At 44.5% G+C, this 17,634-nt stretch overlaps 1 protein-coding gene across 3 annotated transcripts in view; it reads right to left on the bottom strand.

The window, feature by feature from the left end:
- The window catches only part of Sash1 (SAM and SH3 domain containing 1), a 217,634-nt gene that overhangs the window by 41,428 nt on the left and 158,572 nt on the right, over nt 1–17,634 (bottom strand). For all 3 annotated transcript variants that reach the window (XM_040728178.1, XM_040728177.1, XM_040728179.1), the window contains exon 8: nt 16,514–16,615. In XM_040728178.1, coding sequence (XP_040584112.1) covers nt 16,514–16,615 — 102 coding nt within the window. The remainder of the gene's footprint in view (nt 1–16,513; nt 16,616–17,634) is intronic.

The following is a 17,634-nucleotide window of genomic DNA, read 5'->3' as shown; positions in this document are numbered from 1 at the left end:
GGTACTACGATTCCTAAATACAACTTAGGTTTGAAGACATATATCTCAGAGTGCTGCTATTTTAAAACGTGGTGTTCCTGGAGTTCAGCAGTGTTTGTTACCTCTGCGTCTTCTACTTGTTACTGACTGGAGTTCAATCAGAGCCCATTTTATTCTCACAAGTGGCTCTTTTAAGTGCTATGGACACAGAAACTCCAACGAAGAGCCATAAAGCTAGAGGCACCGTGACAATCAGGGTTAAGTGGCACAGAATGTTCCAATGCAGAGAAGGTTGGGTGGGTTTAGGAGCCAGGACTCTGAAGCTCAGCCAGCAGGCATGGGCCCCAGCACTGGGGAGGTGGGTAGCCTTAGGCATGGGTGTTAACTTCTCTCATGGAAGTATAGACGACTCCTTGTGTATGAAGCCTGCTACCTGCTACCTGGCAGAACGGGGAGCCCTGGGTCAATGGAACACTTCCTCAGCTTTGGATTGGTGATGAAGACACTGAAGAGTGTAGAAGGAAGATGGCTTTCTGACTTCCCTGTCAACACACACGCACCAACCCACCCATGGCCTGCTCCTTGGGATCTTCTAAGAGGGAGTGCAAGAGAGCTGACTCTACACCCCCTTTCCATACCTCTGCCCCCACCTCTCAGAGAACAAGCCTGCCATCGACAGAAATAATGTTGGGCTCCATGTGGGGCTCAATAGGGATTTACCTTTCAGAAGACAGGAAACTCTCTGGTCTAGTCTCGTGGTTTGCATACATGGAGCTGTTTACAGCAATCCATTACCAGAGTGTCTACCTATTGCAAGTTATCCGTGAATACGTATGTACTCAACAGGAATGAAGATGCTTAGACTCCTGAGCCCCAGCCCTCAGTTCTCGGCCTTCACCACGCATCAGGACAAACATCTGAAAAACAGAGTAGCCTGAGAGAATTCTTGGTTCTGGAAAAATTAACGCAGAGACTCTTATATTGCTGCCTGGGGGATCCTGTTCTCTCAACAGTAGACTTGAACCTACCTCAACGAAGCAGGTATACAAACAGGCTCAAAGTCACATTCAGAGCACCTGAATTCTGTGCTACTCGTTAGGTCTTAAGAAAGGCTGCGAAGGCCTTGCCGTGGGATACAGAACTGTGTGGTCACTTCCCTTCTCTTCCTCCCAGTTTGGGGGTGCTCTGCTTCACTCTTCAGACACCCTGTTAAGGGTTTCCTAGAGCAACCTTCTCATCCCTTACCTCCTCAGAGCACCCAAATGCCCCATGCTCCTGAGTGCTCACACATCAGTGCCCTGGCTGGGCCCTCTTCTTACAATGGCTCTGTCTGCCATTTAGGGGGACTTCTAGCCTTGCCTTTCACTGTCTTAGCCTATGTGGCTACACAACAACCTAGACAAACCATCTACAGCAGTGGTTCTCAACCTGTGGGTCACCCCCATGGAGGCCACATATCTGATATGTGAGATATTTACATTATGATTCACAGCATTAGCAAAATTACAGGCATGAAGTAGCAATGGAATCATCTTATGATTGGGGTCACTACAACATGAGGAAGTGTATTAAAGGACTGCAGCATTAGGAGGGCTGAGAACCCCCAATCTAGAGACTTGGCATGCATACCTTCATTATTGTATTAATTATCTGTCCCCTCACTGAACCCCACAATGACAATGATATGGTTACGATCACTTATGTAGCTATAGTTTAGCAACATTTACTGTCTATTTCACATGACATATATCTAACAATTAAAATGGGTGCTCCAGTGGCATAATCAGTTAGTGTGCAGTGCTTATACAACAATTAAAACTCTGCAAAATGCAAAACCACACAGATGAAACAACCTGCACCCTCATACTCAGAAAAATTGACAGTGTTTTGATTTGTGCCTATCAAATCTCTCACACACACACACACACACACACACACACACACACACACACACACACGAATATGTAATCCCAGTGACATAAAGGGGATTGAGCAACACACCTGACTATCACTTTCCTCTGTCAGTGAGGAGGCCCCCTCCCCCCTCTTTGATCTTGTGGTTTTCTTTAGGGAAACCCTGGCACTCTCCACACATGCCTCTCAAACTGTTTCAAAACCCACTTCTTAAGAAGCAAGCGCAGAAAATTTTCCCATGTCAACAAATACTCTACTAACAGAATACACCAACATACTGTGATTCAACAACATTCCGTCATAGAAGTATGTTATTTACTTAACAATGTGCCTGTCATCAGACATTTGAATGTCCCCAACACAAACCGACTCAGATACATACTGTGGCAAATGTATTCACATGTCTAACAGTCTTTTTCTCTGAACTGATGATTAGATTTTTAGAATGAACGGGTTTAAGAGATGTGTATGTCTCCAAGACTTCTGACACACATTACAACTTGCTCTGAAGAAATGTGCTGTCTTAACTATATTCCTCACCATTGCCAATCCTAAGCATTGTATTTTTTTTCCAATTGGATAAATAAAAATCCAATCTATCTTGATACTACTTAGCCGTTTCTTGACTGGAATGAACGAAGAATGAATGAATGAACAAACGAACGAACGAACGAACGAACGAACAAATGTGCTGACTGAAGGCATTCAGAAGAGCAAGAAGTGCCAACATGACTAAGGAGCATTCCCTAAAGTTAGAAACATCACAGGAGAGAGGAGCACGGGAGGAAAAAGCACACAGGAAGCTCTGAGACACGATGACAACACGGGTTGGGAGTGTTTGGCATCACCCTGGAACACGGAAAAGTAGACCTGCACGTGCATCCTCAGCTGGGAAAACTGAGAGACCCTTTAGTGGGTGGTTAACACTTGTTATGCATGGGGGGGGGGGGGTACATCCATGTTCCTACATGGCCTAGAGGTTAGCGTTGAGATGGCCCGAAGCTGTATTTCCGGGTCCACTCTGACCTCAGATGCTCGCCTGTCTAGTTGGACAAACAGAGTCCATCTGATGGGGCTTCATAAGAAGCATGTGACATCAATCAACAACAGTTTCTGCTCTCTTCTTCTCCAAGCTGGATTTCATCACCTCCCCATGCCTTGCCTCCCGCCGTGGTCCAAGAAGTGATGTACTCAAGATCCCTCCCTACCTTAAGGCCGTATTCTGGCTCTGCCTGGGTACACTGAAGATTTTCCCACCACTCGAGGACTGAGCCATGTCCAGTCATGACAGGAACCTTTGGGTCACTCTTATCATGGCAATGTTTGTGTTTACAAAAATTAGTCTCGCCGAGTTCAGAGCAATCCTGTTCAATTTAAAGCCCACAGCTAGATAAAACATGACGCACATGGTGCGCCTCCCCCCACCCCACCCCCACTGCATTACCAAGAAGTCAGGCGAGGAGACCCATCTGGTTAGTAAGAAATATTTTGCTTGTTAAAGGGTGACATCATTGCCCTCTGAAATTAGGAGAATTTTGTCAGCAGATGGAAAAAGACGGTGAGATTCCATTCGCCTCCCAAAGGCACCGTGCAACACTGAAATAATCGCTCTGGCAGCTTCAAAATTAACTAGTTGTTGCCAAACTTGAGGAAAGGGGAGAAAGAGGAGGAGTAGAAGGAGGGGGAGGAGGAGGAGGAGGCAGAAGAAGAGAAGATAATTATAGGAGGCTTTCATTTGGAAAAAGTATGTGGGAATTTGAGGTTAATATTACCATCCCCTAGTGGGGGAAGGCTGTCAGCACTTAATACAGCTTAAAAACTTTAAAAATTAATAGCAGGCCCAAAGGAACACAAATGATGCTACCTTCCGCAGCACACTCCAGTGGTTTCCTAACTCAAGAACATGGGATTACTCTTAACCACCCTCAAAATAATGTTGCTACCTTCTTTCTCCCAAGGGAGGAGGGATAAAACAGATCTCAAGAGTCACCAAGTCTAGGGAGACTATAGGCACAAGACACCCACCTATTCCAAATCTCCAATGCCCCTGGAGGCAGAGGAGATGCTTTCTTCCTCCCTGTGGGTAGAAAGAAGGCAATCAGAGGACTGACTTCCTTTCCATATGTAAAGTCTTGGGTGACATTTTTGCATGATGTCACCCTGTCCATAGGTCAGGGGACTGTTTATATAAAGTAGCCTAAGGTCACAGTAATCCTAACTAGAGCCAAGAAAGTTCACAGCAGCAGCATACTTCCCTTGTGAGAAGCTGGGGGCACACCCAGTGCACCTCAGTGATGTGAGGTACCCTGAAGCATCTGGCAAAACCCATTCCCCTCATTCCCGATTGTCAGACAGCTCCGTGCCATGGATAAGGCTGACTCAGAGAAGCACTGCCAAGTAGGGTAATCCCACATGCACTGGAAAGTCCACTGTTCATTCCCGAAGTGGTAAGTCTCCTCAGGGACTGGGTGTGTTGCAAAGTCACATCAACTTTGGCATCTCAGACTACTGACTCATGGTTTAGGCACAGTGACTTCTCAGGACAGGGCTGTCTAACAACTCTGTCCAGGCGCATGGTGATGCAGAAACACAGAAAACCCAAGGAATCCAGTAACCACCGAAGAAGGGAGGATGTGGACACTCACCTCTGACACCAGGCTAGAGTTCACCCTGGAAGTCATAATCTATATACCCTTACCGTAATTTTGGGTTTGTCTATAGAATGAATAAGAAGTAACTTTGATTCAAGTTCCAAGCTAAAGGATCTAAACTGAATGCCTATCTAAAAAACAAAGAACAATGAAGACCATTAGCATTGAGGAGGTTTGTCTGTAGTCACTGAATTAGCAAAACAATCAGGACACAATTGCTAAACATGGAACCATTGCACAGCTTACTCACAACAACAGGCAGAATGGACAGCCTCCTTTGCCAAAACTGTTACTAAAACCCAGCAGAATATATTTCAACATCAACAACCAAAGGAAGGAACACGCATTAACACTTAGACACTGCATGCTCAAGGTAAGAAGCAAACCACCCCCTTTTCCAAACACCAGACCAGCAAACAGCAGAGAATTCTTGTCACAACCACCAATCTGAAAGAAGCAATGTTTACGCCTCCTTTACCTTTCATGATTCAGGAACAGTGGGAATGGAATCGGGAATTGGGGGGGGGGGGTTGCCTGGGATGAAAAGTTGATAATGAAGCTGCCTGATCAATATTGGACCTCTAGAACTCACTAGAATTGGAGACAGGCATGAACGAAAGGCAGGGTGGCTCTGCGGCCATGAACCAACTGGCATGAATTGTTGCAGGCCTCACTCAACGCAGCCTCAGGAGAGAGGAAGCACAGTGCAGGATTTTCAATGGCAACCACACTGCATCACTTCTCTGGCCGGTCCATCATGCTATAGCAACAATAAACACAAATGGACTGCACAATAAAGACATCGGCTGGGGTTGCGGTAGGGGGGAACCTACTGTTAGGACACACAGTCAGCTAGCAACACCGTTTACATCAGCACAGGTAGGAAATGTGACTAGAGCCACCCCAGCAGGATCAAGCTGGGAAAAAAGGCATGACAGCCACTCAACCAAAATACAAGACATGACAAGTAGGAAAAAGGAAGTGGGTAGGGAAAGGGAACTCAAAAGCTTTGAAAAAAATGGATGCAAGTTTTGGATCTTTGCCAGGAGACAATAGCGGACTCAGGTGGAAAACCTAGTTGCTTCGCCACATGAAGTAAGGAGCTTCAGAGTGCCCATTGTCCGTCTGTTTGCCCCCCAACCCCAGAGAACCCAGGTTCAGTTTTCAGCATCCAGCAGCTGACAACTGTCTGGGATTCCAATTTCAAGGGATCTGATGCCCTCCTTGGGTACCAGACATACCAATGGCACAGACTTACACATAGACACACACTGAAACACACACATTTTCAACTTTTAAATAATTTCATAAGGTCACGAGTTTAATTAAATGAGACCACAAAGACAAGAGGATACCCACAGATGACACAAATTTAAAGGTAACTAACATGAGGAAATAAAAAGCCAAAAGCCGTTATAGAACGTATTTGTTAATAAAGGAACTGAGAACAGAATGTACACCCTGGTAGTCAAAATGCAAACAAAGAAAAAGCTTCCTAACACATAAGTCTATTTTCTCCTACTACCGATGCCTGAATATCTACCCAGCTCTTCACATGAATCCTGCGGCCCCCTTTACCTGACACCCACTTCCCTTTTATCTCCTGGAGAACTATTCAGCATCAGTCACCTTCGCTGGGAAGGCTTCCAAGGGTGTAACGGACTTCCTGTATGTGCCTGCCATCTACAGGTAGACTCTCCATGATCATAACCACGCTATCTATTTGCCCGTCTCCTTCTCCCAATCACAACTCATTGTTTATAAGACTGGTGCATGGTAGAGCCTCAGGAACCTAAATAAATGTTTGCCCAGTGGGCTATTAGAGGAATGCTCAAGATGGCGTTATTTCATCTACACAGTGGGTCAAATGGGCAACAGGGCAAGAGATGACTCACATCGTTTTAGGAACCAATTGTGCAAAGCTCCGAGCTTTCTACAACTTACAGTACAACATGGGCCCACCAGAGGGTGTGGTGTGGCATTAAGAAGAGAGAGTGAGGCATAGAAGAGAACAGAGGAACACTTTCAATGGCTATTATTCTGTAGAATTAGACTTTGGGTGTGTTACATATGGCTTCCCTGTTCAAAGCCCTGGGTTCAATGCCCAGCACGCACACAATTTTAGTTAGTTAGTTTTGCTTCCCAAATGAGGGTCATTGTCTGCAGCTGACTGTAGTTCTGAGAGCTTGGATATAATGGGGAACTGTGGTGACAGAGTTCAAACGCACTATAAACAAGTGATGGGCCGCCTATGACTTCAATGAGCTGGCTTCGGAGACAGCTTATTGGATCCTGTTCATGAGCCACAAGAAGGCCTTGTGGCCCAATACATAAGGCTTGGCAGTGTTGCAAATGACTTAATGAAGGACAGAGATGTGACGAATCGTAACAGTAGACAATGATGGACATCCTCTTCAAACTCACTCGGGTTGCTTCCCTCCAGCAAACTAAGGAAGTGCTATTACAAATGGAAATGCCAAGCCCTGACCCAAATCAGGTTATATCTGCACTCAGATGTAATCCGCTAGTGGAATCGATGTGGTATATCTCATTTGGTAGTCATGCATTAGGCTGGACAAATGAAACTGCATTTTTATAGGTCAAAGGTTACCTGTATTTCTAACTGTAGAGGTTTCAACCTGATAAAAGAAACAACAGACCACATTGTATTAAAAGGTTATCTGTCATGTTAAAATCTCTTCTAAGATAGATACCCTTAGGGTATGTCACACTTGGTCACTTTTATTTGTATCCATGCAACCCTTGATACATTGAGGAGGGTTCAACTTCCTCTAATTGTACAAGCAAAAGAAAACAAGGATGTCCCTGGTTAATTTGCAAAGACCACCCAACTTCTAGTTATTTCTGGGCCTGTGATGAGAATACTCTCCACTTGTGAGAAAGCAAAGCCATACGGTCAATTCAACCACCTGTAAGAGCACTTCCTCACAGTTAACAGCTCACTCTTCACACGTGGCACTGAAATCACACCAGACTGTCTCCTAAATCTACTGACAAAGCTAATGGTGGCAGAAAACCTACTGCGCATGCGCCTGGTAAGAGCGGCCCGGGCTCAGCAGGCATTCTCATGCTAAGTCGTCCTCGTCCTGTCCCCACTCTCCCCCCCCCCAACTCTGTGCTACCAACATGTACACGCAGTGGCATGTACAAAAATAGCACTTGATGGGGGACTCGGGCATTTCAAGGATGACAGCCAGTGGAAAGGACAGCTGGTCTTCCGATGGAGTAACAAAAGATGACATCCATTGGGGATTTACTGCTGTGCCACTAACCCTCACAATGGCAGGCAGGAATGGCTGGTCTGCCACAGAGGCAGAGCTGACAGTGGTATGGGATCCGGACCCAGGTCTGAGCTTACCCAGCCCTGCTCCCACCCTGGGTGAACGCTGGCTTCCATAGGCTGGTGGAGGCAGGCACCTTCTGGTCTAACGTTGTTTCTTCACATGGTGATCTTAAGGGACTCATGAAACACATGCCTCAGACTTTGGCCCTAGTCCCAGGGAGAAGGCTGGGAATAGGAGGGGTCAGTGTTGAGTAAACCAGGAAGTGGGGAATGAAACAACAGGAAGTAATCTCAGACACCACTCTCGGCTTACAAACCACTTGGAATTTGGAGCAAATTCTTAATTCTCAAAAAACCTCTCACTGCACAGGCACGGAGATAGCTCAGCCACTTAAAGTTCTAACCACACAAGCCATAAGATCTGAGTTCAATGCTCATGCCCCACATAAAAAGATAGAGGTGGTGACTTGCATCTATAATCCCAGCACTCTTTCAGCAAGACAGAAGGGCGGAGATCAGAGGCTCACCGGGAAGCTCTGGGGTCAGTCAGTCTGGAGTATCACACAGTGCAAACAAGAGAGACACTAGTTAAAAGAGGGAAGGAAGGACCAACTTCTGAAAGGTGTTCTGTGACCTGTGTATATCCACCATGGCACTGTACTCTCTCTCTCTCTCTCTCTCTCTCTCTCTCTCTCTCTCTCTCTCTCTCTCTCTCTCTCTCTCTCTCTCTCTCTCTCTCTCTCTCTCTCTCTCTCCACACACATATGTCCCTCAATAAATAATTCTTCATATGTATGTTTTCCCATTGGATTTCTCTTGCCTCCTTTCTCGCTCTAAACTGGAAATCAGGGAGCTATTTCTTCTGCAATAGGAATTTGAAAGGTCCTATTTGGCTATTGCTTTGGTTCCAAAGCCACTGATAGAATTACAGGGTACTATTTCTTCCTATACTGTCTCACTCAGCTAAACAAAATGAATAATTTTACTGAAATTATCCACAAAAGCTTTGAGGATGTTTTAAAAGATCAAAATCAGTCACAATGCTGCTTCTTGTTGTTGTCTTTTTTAAACACAGTTACATCTAGAAAGATTCCGAGAAGGGCTAATTACCCAGGTGCTGTGTAACTCAGCAAGGTATGAGGAACAGCTGAGCCAGAAAGAAAGCCAATGGTAGCATTCTTGCCCAGTATGTACAAGGCCCAGGGTTCAATCCCCAGCACTGCAAAGAATGGGGGTGCCTGCTCCAGCTGGAACGCCCTCTGGTAACTATTGCCGAGTCTTGTCTCTTTCTTCCTGTTCAAGCTACGAGTGAAATGAGTACTCTCATCTTCTGTAAGTGAAATTAAGAACTGACGTATAGATCCAATCACCTCATGCTCAAGTCCATCTAATACAACATTAAAGCTTCAGTACTGGAGCCGTTTTCCAGCCATACGGTACAGACCGCTTTACTAATTTGACCCTTTTGAGGATGAAGTAAGAGTTAACGAAGCAGTTCCCATGGCAGAGAAATACAAAGGCAAATCAGAGTCGCCACAGAAAGCCACATTCACCCAGACACCCAAGCAACTTTTACACCTTGGATCTAGCCTCTCTTGAACGTCCTCCTCATAAAGCAAAAACAGTGTAAGAGACAGCGGTGGAAACAGGGCCAGCCGCTTTCACGGAGAAAATGGGTCCTGGATTGCCAGCTCTGATGTTGTGATACATGTGGGTCTTTATGCATCATTTATGTGTCCAATAAATATTCATTAACCATCCAAATTGGTAAAAATATAAAAAATCATATATTTTCAACTGAAGATCATAGGTGGGAGATTTTGTAAATTTAAACACTGTCATCTAAGGTTCCTTTTGAGTCTTAATTCCCAAAATGATGAAACCAATGTCACTGGTTCATGATTTTCTTTGAATATTTTTGAATATAAAAATTAAAGTTCTGACAAATGTTAGCTTACAGGTGTTAGTTCTCTCTTGTTAAACAAAAGAAACATTAAAAATAGCCCAGTTAGAAGCTAAGCAAGAGGGCATACACCTGTTGTCAAAGATACTTGGGAACTGAGGCAGGAAGGTTACTTGATCTCAGGAGCTGAGGACAAGTCAGGGCAACCTCTCTCCCTTTCCTCAAAAAAGAAAGATAAATAATCCCATGAGAAGAGGAAGGGAGATTTAACCCAGAAGGGCAGACTCTGGGACTCTAAAAAAGGCACCGTATGTGCTAGAAGAATGTTGTCACTCTGTCCCCCAAAGTCTAAAAATGTAACCCACCCAGGGCAGGCCGGCTATACCGTGTGGTTACATTGTTAGCCAACTCTTCTCCACAGGAGAATTACTACCAGAACTGACGTGAACACCTATGGGGGGGGGGGGGGCGCTCAACCTTCTCTGGGCTCACATCGAAACAGCTAATGATGGTCTAGAAACTTGTCTTATAGATTCCCCTCTCACAACATCAAGCCTGACTCTTCTGGCTTAGAGACGATGCCTGTTGATGGGACACATGGAATGACTTTGAAATCCTGGGCTGCCGGGGTGGCACGGGGGGCAGGGTGTTTGTTAAGCACACGGAAGGTCCTGGGTTCTATCCTTAGTCCTTCATACAAAAAAAGCAACAAAACCACCTGAGTTAAACCCAGCCACTGAAATTCTGTGGCTTATAATTTTAGAACATTTCCAAAGCTTTTGCAGAGTCCACCCCAAACATAACATACTGAGGGCATACTTTAGTGCAGACCTTCCTTGAAAGTCCTCCATCAACACTTAAAATAGTGTCATCAGAAGAGGCCACATGGCATTTTGTCTCCTTGCTGCTCAAATTTTGGAAATAGTCCACCCACAGGGCTCTCCTGAACCTCAAACCAGGTTAGTAGTCATATTTATAGATGGAATGAAAGGCTAGGGAGAAACAAATTCCCGGATGTAAGGAATTATAACGCCCGAGTCCTGATACTGCAACATCCCGTACTTAGATCTCTCCTGACTCAGACGCAAATGAAGGTGTGTTACCTCTGACAGAATGACTTGATTCACAAAACAATGAACTTTACAATAGATTCTTCACCCTACAAAGGACCCCGGCCTCAGGAACATGATTCCAAATTTTTCTATAACATTTTACCTGATGTGAAGCAATCAAGGCGCTTACATAATACAGGTTTGCAGCACTCCACGAGGCCCCTAGACTTTATCACATGGCTGTAACTTCACTTTGCACATTCTGATCGATTTGAAATAATTTAAATAATCATTCGTATCCATAGCTTGACTTTTCTAGGAAGAGCATTTCCTTAGTATGAAAGCACCAGACCTAAGTCATCAACTCTGATTCATCAGCTTTGTAGAAATATAAACCCAACTGTTTATTAAAACTTACACCAAGCCAGGTGGTGGTGGCGCATGCCTTTAATCCCAGCACTCAGAAGGCAGAGTCAGGCAGATCTCTTGAGTTCGAGGCCGGGCTGGACCAACAGCCTCCAAAACAATACAGAGAAACCCTGTCTCATTAAAAAAAAAGCCAAAAAAATTTAAAAAATGAAAAATAAAACTTACGCCACAATAACTACTTAATAGAGAGCATAATTTATCAACTAAATGTTAGCTTGATTAATTAAATGTGGTTTCTAGATTTACTTACTTTGCTGTTGTTATTGTTTTTGTTTTTTCAAGACAGGATTTCTCTGTGTACTCCTGGCTGTCCTGAAACTCACTTTGTAGACCAGGTTGGCCTCAAACTCACAGAGATCCACCTGCCTCTGTCTCCTGAGTACTGGGATTAAAGGCCTGCGCCACCACCACTCGGCTCTACATTTGTTTTTATTTATGTGAATGAGTGTGCCTGTGTGTGCGCACGATGTGTGTGTGTGTGTGTGTGTGTGTGTGTGTGTGTGTGTGTGTGTGTGTGTGACCTGTGCATACACCAGTAGAGGCCACAAGAGGGCATCAGATCCCTTGGAGCTGGGGGTCACAGGCAGAAAGCACTAACTGGATGCAGCTGCTAGGAACTGAACTTGGGACCTCTGGAGGAGTAGCCTGAGCTCTTAACCTGCTGAGCCATTTCTCTAGTCCCTCAAATGTGTTATTAACAAGAAGGTAAGTTGAACCTGAAGGCACAAAAGTGACAGCCCCAAAAGACAGTTCTTATAACCTTCCGCCTGGCAGGGAGCAAACGGGAAAACAATTGCGAAAATAAATTAAAAATATTTAAGTAAACATCCAGATATTTAAGCAGGAATAAAATTAAATTCTTAAGCAGAGCCCCTTGGAAATACTCCGACATGGACAACAGAAGTTCATTATTCACGGGAATCCAGCACAGAACAGATGCTTCTCTGGCAAGGAGAAAGCGATTTCTCACTTCCCCTGGTAACTATCTTTAGTACTTACACTCTTAGAGACCAGGAATGCGCATATGGATTTGTTATGAGGCAACACGCAATTATGTAATGTCAGCTGTGGGGGCAGGGGAGCCTATGAAATCAGTGCAAATGACATCCTCAGGCATGTCAGGATCAATATAGGCATTGAGGCCTGGTGACAAAGGCCTTATGATCCTCTGGGATTTTTAAGATCTAGGCATTCCCAACTATGACCAGTGAGCTATTTACATCTCCGTATAGAAAGGAATCAATAGAAAACTGAAAATGGCCTAATTTGGGATGGGGAGGGCATCCACAATGGAAATTATCTGACATTAACAGCCTTGTGATGGGGGCAATTTCAGGATGATGATGGGGGGTGTTGATCTCGGTTTCCTTCTAAACACAGGCAAGGATTAAATCAGGATACAAGGAGCGAGAATCACACAAGTGCAGACCGCAACCAAGTTCAAGCAAACCTCAGGGTCTTGTTGGTTATACTTCTGTGAACGAGGCATTACTAGGAGGACATTTCTCTCAATGGACAAAGTCAACCCTGTCCTTGATTTAGGTGGCATGGATCAGGGCAGTACATGGTGGGCTTGATAATACTAAAGGCTCCGGTATGGACGGCTGAGTCCTTGTTTTCTCTCTCAACTTGAGTTTGACTTGCATTCATCTTGAGTTACCGTATTTATTCTCTATGATTCGCATTGGGTTCAAGATATACAGGTCCTAGTCTTGCGGATTTGGGATAAGAGAGTCAGAGTCATATTCAAAACCATGAACATGAATCTCTGATGACCTCACAGTCTCATGATCCAAGGCTGGCGAGCCTGAGACACATTTATTATTATAAAGGGCACCTTTGGGTCTATCAGCAATCCAGGCAGAGGTTACTTACTTCTGACAAGCTACCGTTTATCGTTTAGACCCAATGCAAAGTCAAGACTCAATCTGTAGCAAGACCTCAAAGCTTGCTCCTAGAGGAGTAGGGAGGATGAATGCTAGCTCAAGCTTTGCTTGACTGAGCTGGACACTGGGCTCGGCACTCCCTGCAGAGGCCAAGAGCACAGCAGGTCTGCCCGGCTCTACGAGCCTGCCGAGTCCAGGGAGGCCGAAAGAGGTACAGTTATTTCTCATACTCTAGGATAACTGCTTAGGGCTGATGTATTAAATCTGCCTCAACAAAAGCATGAAATAGGAAGCAATAAATGTGCTGTGGGAGGCTAAGGGAAGTTTTATAGAGGAAGTTAAGAACTGGGCTTCACCGGGAAGAATGCAAACATTTTCAGCAGGGAGAAAAACGGAAGACACATTTTAGGTAGGGAGATATTGCGTGGATTAAACGCAGAAATATGAAAAGCCCGGGGTTTGTTCAGTAATGAGTATGTTGACCAGAGTGGCTGAAAGGAAGGACATTGGCTGTGGGAATAAAAGATGAGATCAGAGAAAACGATCAAGGCCAGATCACACACAGGGCCTTGGGTGTGCCGTAAGGTATGGAATTTATCTTATACAAAATAAAGAAGCATCAGGCTTTTTACGAAACATATAATTAAACAAAAAAGATCTTAAAAGGAAGAAGTTCATTACAGAAAGCATGGCTGTGTAGGGCATAGGCAGGTGCCTAAGGTCATGGATGGAGAGTTAGGAGTTAGGAGGAGACGGCCTAGCAAACAATACAACTCTATAAGATATAACACAAAGGAATTCCCACCATTCTTGCTCCATATTACTTGAAGACGGTACTGTGTAGTATAATTCTAGACTACAATTCCTGAAGTTATAGTGAAACTCCTAGTTTAAAACGCACTACTTTGGCCATATTAGAACAGTATCAATAATAACAGGCATTTCAGTGGGAAAGGAAGAAGTCAAATAGCCTTTCTGAGGGTGATGCAATCCTACAAAGGGAAAACCCTCAGATCACACATGTGCACACTGCCAGACAAACAAAAGCAGCAAAGTTGCAGGTGACAGGCCCCACGCAATGAGATAAAGTTGCATCTGCATACAAAGTACTGAACTGAGGGAATTAGGAAAATGACGCCATTTACAAAAGGGCTAAAGATAATCAAAACTCAGGGATAGACATAATAAAAATGTAGTTTATAACACACTGGAAGCTGAAAAATATTCCCAAAAGGAACTAAATGCATGGGACAATGTTCCATGTCAGTGGATTGGAAGACTTCGTGTCACTCAGATGACAGTACTACACAAGTGTACCCACAGACTTGACAGCATGTCCACCAGAATCCCAATGGCAACTTTGGCAGAAATAGAAAAACCCACCCTAAAATTAATATGGAATCTCAAGGGTCCTCATCATTAAAACAATGTTTAAAAAGTAAATGAGGCGCTGCAAAGATGGCTTGGGGCTTAAGAGTGCTTTCAGCTCTTGCAAAAGAACCAAACTCCATTCCTCACACCACGTCAGGCGGCTCACAACTGGGATCCAGCTCCCTCATCTGGCGTCAGTGGGCACTGCATGCACACGTGCATATGCTCACACATGATTAAAAAAATAAAAATAAGTAGTTTCCACGGGGTAGATAAAATTGGAAGAATCCCATTTTACAACTTCAAGATTTACTATAAAGCTAGAGTAATAAAAACAGTAAGATGCTAGTAAAAGAGTAGATCATACATGAGACAGACAGCCCACACAATGATGGTCACTTAATTTTCATAAAGGATGTCAGCACCATTTAATGGTAAAAATGACCCAGTTCTCGGGAAACTGGATGTCTACAAACAGATGAGTTTTTAACTCAATACATGTCAAAAACTTAATCACTAAAACCTACAAAACCACCAGCAGAAAAAACGGGGTGGGGTACCATCATTGCCCCCACATTGCTTCTGCAATTACTGTATGGATGTAACACCAAAATGTGAACTACTGGGGAAAAGATTATAACCAAATTTCAAAATTAAAACCCCCGGTATCAAAAATATCATCAACATAGTGAAAAGGAACCCATTGGATGGGAGAAAATATTTTAAAATCACATACCTGACACAGTATTAATACTCACAATATTTTTAAATAATAGCAGAGGGGTTTAATAAAGACAATAACAAATAACAACAAAAAGGGTCATGAGTGCAAAGGCCTTGAATAGACACTTCCCCCAAACACACGCAAAAGGGTCATGAGTGCAAAGGCCTTGAATAGACACTTCCCCCAAACACACGCAAAAGGGTCATGAGTGCAAAGGCCTTGAATAGACACTTCCCCCAAACACACGCAAAAGGGTCATGAGTGCAAAGGCCTTGAATAGACACTTCCCCCAAACACACGCAAAAGGGTCATGAGTGCAAAGGCCGTGAATAGACACTTCCCCCAAACACACGCAAAAGGGTCATGAGTGCAAAGGCCTTGAATACACACTTCCCCCAAACACACGCAAAAGGGTCATGAGTGCAAAGGCCTTGAATAGACACTTCCCCCAAACACACGCAAATGGCCAACAAGCACAGAAAAAGATGTTCAACATTGATAGTTGTTAGGGAAATGAAAACCAGAAACACAAATGCATTTCATGGAAAACACGTTTCATGGCAATTATCAGGAAATTAGAAAAAAGTGTTGCCAGCCAGAAAATCTGGAACCCCTGAACATTGCAGACAGTCGTGTATCATGGTTCTGTCACTGTGGAAAACATCCTGAAGTTGTCAGAAAGCTAATCACAGAACTACTGACGATTTTAACCATATACTCAACTCCACAGAACTGAAAGCAGATGGGGTAGGCTAATGGTTTTATCAGCACTGTTCACAATAGCTAAAGGGTGGAGATGACCCAACTGTCTATCAGCACATGAGCGGGTAAACTAAATACAGTGTGACCTACTGCAGCAAAATAGCATACATCTGGGATGCTGAGACCAAACAGACACAGGAAGAACAAACAAACGCAGTGCAATTCCACTTCCAAGAGACACAAAATGCAATGGAGGTTGCCAGGGCCTGGGCGTGGAAGCAACAATTGCTTAATGGCTGAAATTTCTGTGTGGGAAGATACGAAGCCTCGACAATGTGATCATGCTCACTGAAGTCTGAACTGAACACTAAAAGATGGTTCGTGTGCTAGCATTGTTTGCTGTGCATACTGAATCATGACTTAAAAAAATGAAATCCAAGAAAGCCAACCTGAACGGTGGGATTTCGACTTAGCTGAGACACCACCAGGTAAAGGCGTCTACGGAAAGAGACCTTAGAAAGAAATACAAAGGTTGAACCAGCTCAGGCCTGACCCTCATCAGCACAGGCAGTCGAGATGCTCGGGGACATGGACTCACATTGCAAGTGGACGAACCGTCCAGTGTCGGATAGGAACCATCGGGCCAGTCCGCAGGGTCCAAGGCAGCTGACTGCCGGTGCTGGGCCTCGTATTCCTTCAGCTGCAGCAAGAACAAAACAAAAGAAAGAACACATGAAATAATGACCGGGTACTGCCTGCCGCACAGCAGAAATCACATAGAACTTCTCCATGTTAATGATGACTAGGTGACCCAGGGCCAGCCAAAGCTACACCTTCTAGAAGAGGAGGCTATGAAAGCCTGCCTGCAGGTTTTAAATCAGACCAATAGCCACAGAAGGCTCGGTATGCTGTTCCAAAAGGAACCTTGATTTCCACACAACCATCCCCACAAGACCAAGACTCATCTTTCCTGGGTGCAATCAGGTTTGAAATCAGGAACTTTCTACAGTCTAGTTCTGCATGTATAGATCCAAAAGCATGTTCGGCCGCCCAGAAGACAGTAGAGGAGGCCAGAGGAGGGGGAAACGCCTGGAACAAACTGTTAGAAATGCCAGGTCAGAGCTGGGTAGTAGTTCAAACAGTAGAGCATTTGCCTAGCATGCACGAGTCCCAGGTTCAATCCCGAGCATCACACAAGCTGAGTATGGAAGTGTGTGCCTGTCATCCCAGCATAGCCAGGAAGAGGTACCCAGAATGCTTTTCTCATTCAAGGCTGGGACATTCGATTCGTCAATTTTACCGCCTAGGATATATGCGTTGGTTTACTAGGGACCCTGAACATGGGGAGGGAATAACTAAGACAAAACCTTCAGAGCTTCCCAGCACTTAGGAGGCAGAGGCAGGCGGATCTCTGTGAGTTCGAGGCCAGCCTGGTCTACAGAGTGAGTTCCAGGATAGCCTCCAAAACCCTGTCTCAAAAAACCAAAAAGAAGAAGAAGAAAAAAAAAAAAAAAAAAACAACCTTCAGAGCTGCTGAAAGTGTAGACTTTGAGACTCAGGGTTTTGGTTTTAACACACACACACACACACACACACACACACACACACACACACACACACACACAAACCAAACACAGAAAGGAAATGAAATATTCTAGAAAAGGAAGCAAATATAGCAAGACCAAATAGATGCTCTTTCAGAATGCTGTGTGCGAGGCT

The sequence above is a fragment of the Mesocricetus auratus genome, unplaced genomic scaffold, assembly GCF_017639785.1.
Source record: "Mesocricetus auratus isolate SY011 unplaced genomic scaffold, BCM_Maur_2.0 Super-Scaffold_100018, whole genome shotgun sequence".
Classification (NCBI taxonomy): domain Eukaryota; kingdom Metazoa; phylum Chordata; class Mammalia; order Rodentia; family Cricetidae; genus Mesocricetus; species Mesocricetus auratus.
The sequence above is the reverse complement of the archived record's forward strand: the minus strand, read 5'-3'. Positions and strand labels throughout refer to the sequence as shown.